The following is a 12570-nucleotide window of genomic DNA, read 5'->3' on the forward strand; positions in this document are numbered from 1 at the left end:
AATTATTACTGCGTCGCCTGAATTTATCAAATCAGGAAAATGTGGTTGAAAATTTGTTAAACCTGGAAAATACGAATCTACCGATCATTTCACTTACTGATTTATCAGCGATTCACATGTTTTTTTTTGCATTTAATTCTCTTACCTTAAATACATTTTACAGTTATTGCGAGTAACTCTGATTTTCCATTCACAACAGCTCGATGGCAAAATTATCAATTGTTATTACTAATTCTATTAGTTTATACAAAGCTAAATATAAATTCACTTGATAATCAGCTATCAGCTGAACTATTACTGGGACGCATAGGAGCTCACGTACCCCAGGCTAACGAGCAGAAATTACCGTTAAAAATTAGTGATCGCTGCTGGTTAAAGCACTCGCTTTATGCCCGCGTGCCAGTGGTAGCGTAGCTTACACGCCGAGGCAACACTGCCGTTAAAACCTGAATATATAACACGGTTTAGCCCATGTCCAGAATGCACTGTACCGCATGTTAGCTGGAATGAAAAACAAACTACACAGCTGAGATCGACTAAGCAGGAGAGACTTTGTTTAAAAATAGCTAGTAAATTGAGATAGTACAAATACAGATATTCAAAAATTAATGAATGGCCACTTAAGAGTGTATGGATCAGGATAGGAAACGACTCATTTGTTATTCTGCCAAAAATGTTCAACGTGATAGTGAGGCGTTTGCCACGCCTCCATTAACTTTACTTTTATTATTTGTTTGTTTTAACGTCCTTTTAATTTGATAATTAATTATATAACATATGTTATGATACATTGTTGGGCACTTGGTTCAATTTCGTCTTGAAGATCGATTAAAACAAAAGCATTACGGACATTCGCGGCGCTGCGCTTGTGTGTGATTCCGCGAGCCAACACCGCGCGGCGCGCTGAGCCTTATGACGTCATGGTGACGCGTTAACCTGCGACGGGCTGCGGCTGGCGAGCGGGGAGACGGTGCTGGCGGCTGGTCGAGTCGACTTCGGCTCGCGGGTGCAGGCGTGTTGCGCCGCTGCTAAAATGGAAAGGCTGTTCCATTCACCTACGCATCGACGAGTGCCCAGCCCGGGTTATCGTCCACCATGCTGCGCAACTACAAGTAAGCCTCGACGCAACCGCTATTAACAGCCGGACACCGGGTTGGTTTTTCAAGCAAAAACAATGAGCAGAGAGACTTGACTGATCATAAACTCAAATTCATAATCTTGCTAGTTTCTTGAATCGTAATGTGGCGAAATAAACTCTACTTCTCTTTTTTACGCTACGTGAGAATTTACGTAAACTGCAAGCCAGACTTAACACATTGCTGTGGTGCGGGATGTGAGACTCGCATAATTACGTCGAAACGAGAGTCCGTTTTGACCAAAACATTGGGAATTGTGCCTAAACAACAGTTATAGACAATTACGTCATCCAGGATTGTAATCAACGGACCTGTTAGGGAAAAACTAATGCTTTCTAAATATTTGTATAATTACCCGTAATATAGTGTTTATAATATGTGATTACTTTAGATGTCCTTTTCTTTAATGCGAGATCTAGATCTTCTGCAAATTTGTGTAAATGGTTCTGTATTTCAATGTTACAAGCCGATGCCAAGCGGAAATATTAAATAGTAAACAGGCAGTGATGTTTTCAATTATTATCCAGGTCATTCTTTTTTGCCTAGGGACCGTACTTCTCACTGCATTTAGTTGGTACTCCCTTCTGCGATCTCCGACTTTAAACTCGAGCGCCTTAAGTAAGGCCTCAATAGTTTAAAATAATTTACTCAATATCTATGTGTTGCCTAAGGATGGGTCCTTTTACGAAGATGCTGGCCGTCTTCTCTTAGTAAGGTCATGCAAAATGATCGAGTATTCGTATTATCGCGAGTCAAACGTGTGCCACGGTAAAGTGGAAATGTAGTATGGCCGACGCTAGCGCCGGAACGTTACAACTTTACGCGGTAACAATTTAAATTTAACACAAAGTAACTAAACATCTGTTGGCGAAATATTTTTTGTTATTGCGCAAGTAAAATAAACATTAAAAAACTTTTAATCATCGGTACTTTAATTGAATTCAATCATACATTTTCGTAATATTTCAAAGTGTTGATATAAATTTGAACTGTTCAGCCAAAAGAATTATTACTGAGAGGAATCACTCAAATTCGTTTACAATCTCATGTCATAAACACATCTCTTACGATATCCAAACCAACTATCAGCAACATAAGTGTGACTTTTTTTACCTATAACTAAACAACAACTTCATTAAATGAGACGTAATAAGATTTTAAGTTTAAAATTCTAATTTCGTAGACGTGAGTAAAAGTAAAACAAATAATCGGTTGGAATCGAGTTAGTTTAACCACCGCGGACCATTTGAAGATTATAGACTTTATTTCAAATCAACTATATTTACGGCCCCAGTTCACTTAAACGTTACGTGCCCCCAAGGGATGAATAAGAAACGTTTGCGCTATTACCATAGCTTGGTTAACAACCAATTTTTTTCCCTTTCTATTTTAGCCTATATGGAATCGATGAAAAGTGTCCATATACAAACATCCGGAAAAAAGTACATGTTTACACAATAGGTATAAAAATATTGCACTATTATTAAAATGCTCTGATAATGAATGAGGATAAAAAATCAGATACTTTAGGTTCACAGTATGGCCAATTTTAGTTAACATTTGTGTAAAACGATTTAAGCATGAACTGAAGTTAAATATGCATATGAATTCTAAAAACAACCCCTCAACGCGTGCGGTCGCAGCAGCTTTGAGCTCTCTCTCTTTCTCTATAGTGCTTCGAGGCGGCCGTGTATCTGATTGTAACCTGACGTGGAACGAACTTATGTTTTGCCCTCAAATGGCAACTTATGCTCGGTTTGTGGTCATCCAAGATTTAGTCGACATATATTTGTCAGTAGCTCTGGGAAATGTGGTGCTAATACTCATGAAAAATGTGTCATATAGTTCTGCGGACACTTCCAAGGATTATTTATGCTGTGAAGAGTGTAAAGACATAAAATGACACAAACAAGACGCAACGCAAAGATGCAACAATGCAAACTGACAGTCAAGAGAAGTCTCCGCAACAAAACACTCCTTGATTCAACGCTAAGTGGTTCTCACTCTCCAAAAATGTCTTGGGATCCACGAAAGAGTAACGCTGCCAACAGTAAACAGGAAGAAATTATACTCATCCTCACTATTAAAATTAAAAATGGCAAAATTGAAAGAACCAACTAGTGTTTCTCCGCACCAGGATGGAAAGTGTAAAGATTGTGGCAGCTTGAACGCATTATTGCGACCCGTGTGACTCGAATAGACGTGGTACTGAAGCAATTAGGCCTCCTGAAGTCAGGCGGTCGGCAGTCCGCAGGCTGGCAAGAGCGGTGCATTGTCCCAACAAGCAGCGACGACAATGCACACTCTGCAGTTGTCCAGACGGCAGGGCGCAGAGGGCGGTCTCCGGAGCTCACCGCCGCCGGCAGTAACCGGGCCAGCAAGAGTAGATGCAGACAGCGCGCGGGCTCACTCTGTGGTATATGAATTCAATTAAGTCCGTAACCACTGGAAACCACAAGCGGTAACAAATCCAGCTCAGAATCAGCCTTTTCCTCGTAAGCGGGCTCAGCTCGGGGTACGAAACAACATTAAAAAAAAAAAAAAAAAAAAAACCGTGAAAAAACCTCTTAGACGAACAAAGACTCTTTTCGTATCCCGCTTTTCCTCTGACGTGAATAAACACGAAATAACAACTTATATAAAAAACGAACTCAACCTGTAACAGCTACAAGTCACAAAGATAAGTATGAAGCCGAATAAGATTTTGAATGCATCAACAACATAGTGTTCTGGCCAGCCGGATGTCTGATCTGAGGACGCCTCCAGCCTGACTCCAACGACAATCTCACAAATGTTCAACCCACAACCCTGTTCATTGTGTCGGAAACACTTAAGAACGAAACGCCCGTCACGTCAGCGCCTAGCAACGAACTTTCTACTATGGCTACCGGAGAGGAAGGGGGGAACTGAAAAGACTCAAGGCTAAACAATGACTGATGGCAGGGTAGAACATAATCCACAATCTTTACTACCAGAATGATAGTGGTCTAAGAACTAAATCAACCACATTTTTTTTAACCAATTGAAGTGCAAACAGCTACCTCGTTTTATGCCTTCTTGAAACCTGATTAACTGAACATTCATTAAATTAAAATTATTTTCCACTTAACTACAGTTTATCGCAATTATCGCAACTTAGAAACCTCAGGTCTAACCAAGAGTGGCGGAGTCCGTTCCGCAATATATACTAACATCTTTCCGAAAACGTCACTGAGATATGATTTAATTACTAATGAAGTCGAATCAATATGGGTTGATCTATTTGTACCATCTGGTAAAGTTTTGATTGGAAATATTTATTACCCCTTAACATTAACCTGTGGCCTTTAAAAACTATTTTCTTTTCCTGGAATCCAAATTATCTTTATGCTCGAATAAAATAATACGAATTGGAGAATTAAACGTTCCGCGAATTAACTGAATGATGATTAAATTATTAGATTATGTTCAGGACAGTACTTATTACTACATAAAAATAAAATCTGAGTACTTGCTAGCATTCAACAATTTTTTTAACTTAAAAGTTCAATTTTACTACATCTCACACAAGTCTACTTGATCTTCTATTTACTAATAAATATATATTCATAAAGTGGTTAAGTCGATGACATTCTAGTCAAGGAAGATAGTTAGCATCCCGCATTGATATGTACTTTTCATAACACGTGCAGTCACAAGATATACGAGAACTTTTTCTTACCATCACTTTGCAAAGGAGATTTCCTATCCTTGTAACTTGCAATAAAAACTGTTGATTGGTAATCTATTCATGATATGCCTTAAGTCAATGATGACATGGTCAGTTATCTAACACCTCAGATACAAACCTGTATTGAGAAGCATATTCCACTTGTTACTTGTAAAACTTGTGAATATCCAATATAGTTCTCTAAGGCTTTCATAAAACACATTAAAAAGCAAAATCGTCTCCATTAAATATACAAAAAAAAACACAAAACTTCTGCATCCGACACAACGTTAATTTGTTAAAAATAGGTTAACATTTGACGGAATATGCTGGTTGGCTAACATAAATAATGAATTCAAAGCAAATCCTAAATATGTTTTGAATCATGTAGAAACTATTAGAAATGGTTATAAAAAATCATAACGGCCAATTAAATAATAACATAATTACTGATCCCTGCAACAGTTGCTTACAATTTTGGAAACTACTTTTGAACATCTATAGACTATATGACATTTTGCATAAAACATTTCATTCACAATTTCAAGCTGTTTAGTTTTATGAGCGATAAAAAGATTTAAATCCAGCAAACCAGCTGGTTACGATGACATCACTAATTTTATTATTAAAGTATGTGCTGTTGTATTAACACCTGAATTAGTACATATTTTTAATTACAGCCTTTCTACCTGAATTTCCCTGATATTTGGAAAATTGCTTGTCATTCAAATTCATAAAAACAGAGACAAATATAACACGTCCAATTATCGACCAATCTCACTCTTATGCTTCTTTTCACAATATTTTGAAGAAAAAAATTAATATATTTCATATCGCATAAAAAATCTTCAAACACCACTACAACGTGGTTTCTCAGCTAGCAAAAATACTAGCACAAGCCTCTTCAATTTTATGAATAAAATTTATCATGATTTTACCAATAAAAAATTCTGATGTAACATGTTTTTATTTCTATAAAGCATTTGACTATATCCTATATTCATTGCATTGTTTTCAAATTATTTGTGTGATAGATTTTGAATGGTAAAATCAAACAACTGCTTATTCACATTTGATTATTTTTTCGTATTTTCTTTCTCTATTAAATGTTGTTTGTCCTTGTATTTGTAATGAAGGCTTTTAAAATATTTTTCATGATTTATAACGAAACACTATATACTTCCAAACCGAAATTACATATTTAATGAATTTCCAGAGGCTTGAGTGTTGATATTTTCTAACAAAATTAAAAAGTGAGTATGAATCAGAGAAATATATATATATATATGAGAAAGTGAACATATCACATTCTCTTGCTGGAAGTTTATAACCATGTGTAATTTCATTTGCGTAAATTTACTATGACCACACTTATAGCTTGAAAAAAAGGTAATTTCAGAAGAGGTGTACTAATGTTAGTTTGGCAAAATAAATTCGTTACTCTAATAATATAAAAGCAATGCGCCTCAGTAGTTAATATTTCAAAACTTTAAAAAACTGATTTTTTTATTCCAAAAAATAAAAGCAATTTATAAAATCAAATCATATTGAATCTTCTATCAGCAAAGGATTGTTAATTCTCTAACCTATAAATTTATGTTTATGATAAATTACAAACGATTTTCAGAGTAACATTAGGTATAACCGATACCAGAAATTTATCTTATAAATATAATAATAATTGTTGTTGTCTACGGAAAACTGGTCAATACAACGTCAGACAAGCAGGTACGTTTCTCTTAAAAGCATTTTATACATATTGAAATGTAAATATTTTTTTGACATAGACTAAATAATTATAATGTTTCTCAGCATTTAAAAAAATTTACATCCTCTTCAATTTTAAAATTGTTGTGTCGGAACCTGCACGAACAATCGAGTTGCATCCAAATATATACTATATATTTTTTTTACGTGCCTGCAAATTTGTTAGCTGTGGCACAAACGTTTAGCCATATGGTTACTTCTGTAACACTAATGGAGTACGTTTTACACACATCAGAAACAAAACTATTAAAATTTGTTTTAAAAATATTAATATTTCAATTGTAAACTTATATAGGTATTTCTATAATTTGAGGAATTATTACTTGAATTATCTCAGTTATTATCATCGTGCAAAAGTAATTGAAAGCAGAATTTCACACCATAATATTGTTATATTTTAGTTCACAACAATGCATTATTGATTTTATTTCAAATAATTACACTACCTGGAATTAAACGAAAAGCGATATTTTGTTTAAAAGTAGGCATTCATTAAGTCTTAAAATTTCATAGCTAGTACAGTCTATCCCATGGACGGGTGCACATTTTGACAAATTATTGGTATAAACTAGGCTGTCATTCCAAACAAATTATTCTATTTTTTTTTAAAGTACTTTGTTTTCCTAATAACTTGCCTATCCAACCATTTACCAGCAGTTTTATCAAAAATGATGGAAGAACATTCAACTATCAACAAAAAAACTTAAGATTTACATGTCATAAAAGCACACTCGTTCATGAGATATACTACATACACTTGATTAGTATCACCATATTTCTACCTTACACTACATAGCATACTATGCTTGAGGCTGCAAGGTTGATAACTCATGAAATGTATCTGAACTGTAAAATTATTTTCTCAAAATCACAAGAATACTGTGCAACAGAAATAACATATATAATATACACTTTTCATATGCATATATTCCGTAGCTATAGCAAAATAAAGTGACCAACCTTGCTTGTTATCTACAACTAGAGGAACAATACATGGCACAGAATAACCAAGCAAGACTCCACGAAGAAAAGAATAATTACTGGCATATGCTAGGCAAGTAGATTCCTCCAGAACATGAAATCTATTGTAAAATCTGTACTTGTGTTATTTTGTCCCATGTACGCCTGTGGCACAGAGCGAACATATAACCATACAGAGGCACAGAAAATCAAGCGTCTACGCTAAATCACGGACGAATAGTTAAAATTGTATCAATCACTCAAATATTTAACAGTCAAATGAGAAAATTTAAATTTAAAGACGTTTATACTATGTCTTTGTACCTCTGTATACTTCATGATTGATCTGTGCTAATAAACTTTCAAGTAAAGTAAAAAAATTATCTACGATACCTTTTTACCGTCTAGCTCATGTGCGCCTTGTGCTAAAACCTTATCTACGCTAGCTGGGTCTGCGAAAGTGATAAACCCGAAGCCCCTAAAAGACAACATAAATAAAACAAACGTTACTAATTTAACAAAAACAAACCAAACTACCAACCACACCACCAACATCATAACAATAATTATTTTAACATACAAACACATTTCAATTACATCTAATTTAAAACCTAATTTATCATTCTTAATGTTATTTCTAACGTCACTATAATCTATAATTTCAGTTAGTCAAAGATTATTTTCCATTTCAAACAACTTCTAAATCACTATGAAGGCCAAAACATCATACACATAAAAAGTAAATACTCTGGAAACAAAAAACGGTGTTTAAATACGGAGCAAATGTATATGCACAAGCAGTGACGAGAGACAGACAGAAAACAGTGCAGTGATTAGAAAAGTGTCTTGCCATGCCACAAAAGCGTTCCGAAACAATCTAAATTTCAGCTCAACTTCTCAAACGAAAATTATTTCCAGACACCTATAAACATTTCAATCAATACTTTATTTCTCTCGGACCCAACATTTATTTAAATATGAACACATTTTGTGTTTTTTTTACTATATTGAAGTTTTTTATTATTTTTATGTCTCAGTACATGAAAAAGTTCTTATTTGAAGTAAAATGAACTCTAATGAGCATTTAATAAACAGGGAAACTGAATTGAACTCCACCAGCAAAATTGATTACAGTACATTTCTTCCTAGAGATATGTCTTACGTGTATATTCATGCAAGCAGCCGACAGACACACTTCTCTTACAAAAGTTCTCTAAAACAATTTAAAATGACAGTATACCATAGGAAAAACACGTGCGTCGAGAAGAAATAAAAGTTTTACCTTCCACGTCATCGAAATTAAATCAATTAAAATAATGTCTACAAAATTTAGCCTGAACATTTAATGCCCTTATGATCCACACACATAAATTGAGCAAAAGCAAGGAATTGACTGTATTAGGAACGCATGACCTGAAACCTTGAGAATATTTCCACTGACGTTCACTAATATCTGCATTGATACCATTATATTTCGGCCTTGTTCGCTAACGAATTATCAAAACAGTAAGACGAGAACAGCTTTAAATGTCAATTAAGTTAATAAAAAAATTTTCAGCCGACTTGGGTGTGTTTCTGCAGCGCAGCACGACCTAAGAAGGGGGATGCGGGGATGAGAACAGCACGAACAGATGAACAGAAGTTCCTGGCACCTCCTACACATGGCCGTCTGTGAGACAAGATAGTTAGAATATTTTTAAATGACTGATCTGCTTCAGCGCCGGCGTTAGCGGTACAACGACGAACTGCCAAATGTACGACGCTTGATTTGAAGTTTCTTAGTCGTCTTATAATTTAATCTATATTGTTTTCGGCCATACAAAGGGGTTTTTCATTGAAAATAATATTTTCTTTAATAAATAATCTACTGACTCAACAAAAATTATGATCTCCAATAGACTCCAAACAGTGAAGGGAAATTGGGGGAGGAATGTTTGTTGTTTTGTGACATTACCGGAGTCAAAACAAACCACCCTTAAAGCCCCGGCGCGTCCTTGTAGCCGCAGTCAAAACAATATTACGTCGAAGAGCGCGCGGAGACATGCCGCGAGTGCCACTAATCACCCACCTTCACGCCAAACGAAGCTGTAAGCGACGAGTTGAAACGACGTTGCGCGGAAGTTCGGACCGCGCGGCGGTGAACGTCAGGCTTTACTTAGACACGAATGTGAGTTGAGTTTGTCCAGCTGTGTCTCCGAACATATATGAAAGCATTATTCCTTTGAATGTCCCCGGGAAAGTAGAGCCGATTGAAATATGCTTGCAAAGAAAAGACTGATTTAAGGGGGTTGTATCCTAAATTATTTTCTTTACATAATTTAGTGTTTTCGCACTTGATTTTAAATTAAGTCATGATAAAAGTATCGTAAATCCTCAACAACGTAATTTATAAATTAGTACGCATTTATTTAATAGCTTTAATAAATTTAAATGCCAATATTTATCTCAAACCTAGCATGAACTAAGATATTGTAATCGTGTTGTATACAGTTTTACATTAATCTTATCACATTTGACATGTATTACTTAATTTTTTGTACATCATTCATAAATCGATAGAAATTTTTTTCCACCAAAACCATGAAATACTCAGGTTTGCAGGAGTTATGAATGATAAAAAACAATTAGCACAAACTATAAATAAAAAAACTGTACACAAAACGATTCATGCTCTTATTTCATGCTAGGATTGACATCAAAAATGGCCTTTAACTTTCTGAAAATCCGGAAATAAATACCTATTAAATGTATAGAGTATTTTATAAATAATTAACAATAGTTATACAATATTTTTTTTTACAATAATGAACAAAATACGACATTATGGAAGCAACATAATTTACGATACTACATCCTTAAAACAACTTCATGGAAATACTCCATCAATGGCGTGTGTCCATGGTTTTATTTAAAATCAAGTAAAGAAGGTTATACGGTACAGACCAGCATTGGTCACACCAGTTATTAGCTTGTACTGCACAACGTTTATGCATGGCAACGGAATAAGTTACAAGTATTCAGTTATTCCAGAATCTTATTAGTATAAAATAAAAATATTTTCACTCCTTCGTTGAGACTGATCGTGTATAAAAAAGTGGCGTCTGTATTTATGGATGTATTTGTTTTATACGTATTCATTCGTATTTATGAGCACTAAAAATGTTATTTTTTCATATCTACCAGTTATAGTAGTAGCAGCTCAAAAAATTGTTTTTCAGATGAATTAATTTTCCAGTTATGATACAAATATCCCAATAATTACTTATCAAAAACTTTAGATAGATAATTCAAACAACGAAACATTATCCACGACGCACCTCTAGTAAAATGTCAAATGCGAAATAAATCATTATTTTCTGGAATAATTAAACGTTTTAAACCTTTTACCACTAAATACAAAAGTTTTTGGCTCATAGTGCCGATAATATTTTAAAATGCAGTAGTCGTTTAGCAAGACAAATCTGTAAATGGATCTGCATGTTGTATGTAAAAAGTACATGTAAATATATTCATCCAAAATTCCGGTAAAACATGATTAATTCTATACATACATATTCAACACAATAACTTGTATTATACTAAATACATCTATGCAATAATGCGAAAACTGCAATCAAGTCCTTAGTCTATAATGAAATACGTGCAGGATATTTTCATGTCAGCAAAGCAACTAAAAATGCTGTATTTTATGAATTAATAGGCTGTACAGTTTAACCATTTCACAACGTGTGAATACGATGATCTAACTCTGCAGGAAAATAATATATATACACATGCTTCAGACTGCAATTCGGGGATCAGTTATTCCTACAGAACACGGATTGGGAAACTTGAGTAAAAATGTTGGTCACAGCGAGGGGCAAGAGGGGAGACAAAGACGTAACAAATGGAAATAAACAGAGAAGCAAGAGAGAAAAGAAAGAAGAGAAGGGTTATGGGAGCAACCCACCTTGAGGCGAAGGTAGCGTTCGCAGCACTATCTGGCAGCCAGAGCTCCATGCCATCTCTATGACTGAAAGAGAACCAGTCTTCAAACCCTTACCAGCCAGGGAGAAAAAGGAGGGGTGAACACTACTATAAGCGCCTGACTGCCGCACTAACAACATGTATCTACACACCACACAGCACTAACAAATGCCACTACTTGTTGGGGAGGAAACACGAAAAATGGTGCTGGACTAAACCACTCTTTGCATTTCTTTCGACACGCACTAGTGTGGAGATGGCCCTATGACACTCGCTATCAGACGACTGGAATTCATTCTACTGAGACCCGTCAAGATAGTTACTTTGAAAAAATAGACATGAGTCATGTGCGGATCGTCACCCGCAATTTAAAAAATTATAAACATTTCTTACAAATGGTTATCATTTGACTGAGAGCTATAAAAATTTCTTAATGTTGAATGTTTATAATGTAACGCAATGACATAGCATTTGTGAATAAAAACTATTCGAGAAAAAGTAGTAAATTGTAAAGGAATATAAGCAAATATAAACTCATTTGTCATTTACAGTGTGAAAATAGAGTTTATACAATGACAAAAAAAATATTTTAACGAATAACTAAACATCTTTGGAGCGAGATACGTTGAATAAGTCATAGCGTAATTTAGTTTTATCAACTGACCACAAAAAAAAAAGTCTTGAATGATAGTTAAGCAAACAAACCACTTTTTAAAACACAAACTGGCCCAAAGGTTACAAAAAAAGGTCCTGTTCTAGAATTACCTGACGTGTAAAGTAACATCAGTGTCCTTCATCGAACATACATGGTATCGAGTGTCGCGTTAGTCCAGCACCTTTCTCACACACCAGGTCACACAGAGGTCACACGCAAGTCATGTTACAAGGTCACACAAATAAGACACTCAATGCACTTGTACTTTCACAAATAGTTGGTTTTGTGTAGTTGAGAAAACAAAGCATCAAATCAACACTCACTCTCAGCAAAAATGTATCTTAAAATAAAAAGTATGTTGAAAAAGAAAGCCACAAGAACGGTTCCCGCATGCTCTC

General features: G+C 34.9%; 1 protein-coding gene across 5 annotated transcripts in view; it reads right to left on the minus strand.

Moving 5' to 3' along the window:
• LOC134530757 (RNA-binding protein Musashi homolog Rbp6) overlaps nucleotides 1-12570 on the minus strand; it is a 1338028-nt gene that overhangs the window by 623772 nt on the left and 701686 nt on the right. For 4 of the 5 annotated variants that reach the window (XM_063365896.1, XM_063365898.1, XM_063365901.1 and 1 more), the window contains exons 4-5: nucleotides 11501-11563; nucleotides 7945-8029 (exon numbers count right to left, since the gene is read on the minus strand). In XM_063365896.1, the coding sequence (XP_063221966.1) occupies nucleotides 7945-8029; nucleotides 11501-11563 (148 nt within the window). The remainder of the gene's footprint in view (nucleotides 1-7944; nucleotides 8030-11500; nucleotides 11564-12570) is intronic. The other variant, XM_063365899.1, reaches the window with a different exon arrangement.

Source organism: Bacillus rossius, chromosome 3 (assembly GCF_032445375.1).
Source record: "Bacillus rossius redtenbacheri isolate Brsri chromosome 3, Brsri_v3, whole genome shotgun sequence".
Lineage (NCBI taxonomy): Eukaryota > Metazoa > Arthropoda > Insecta > Phasmatodea > Bacillidae > Bacillus > Bacillus rossius.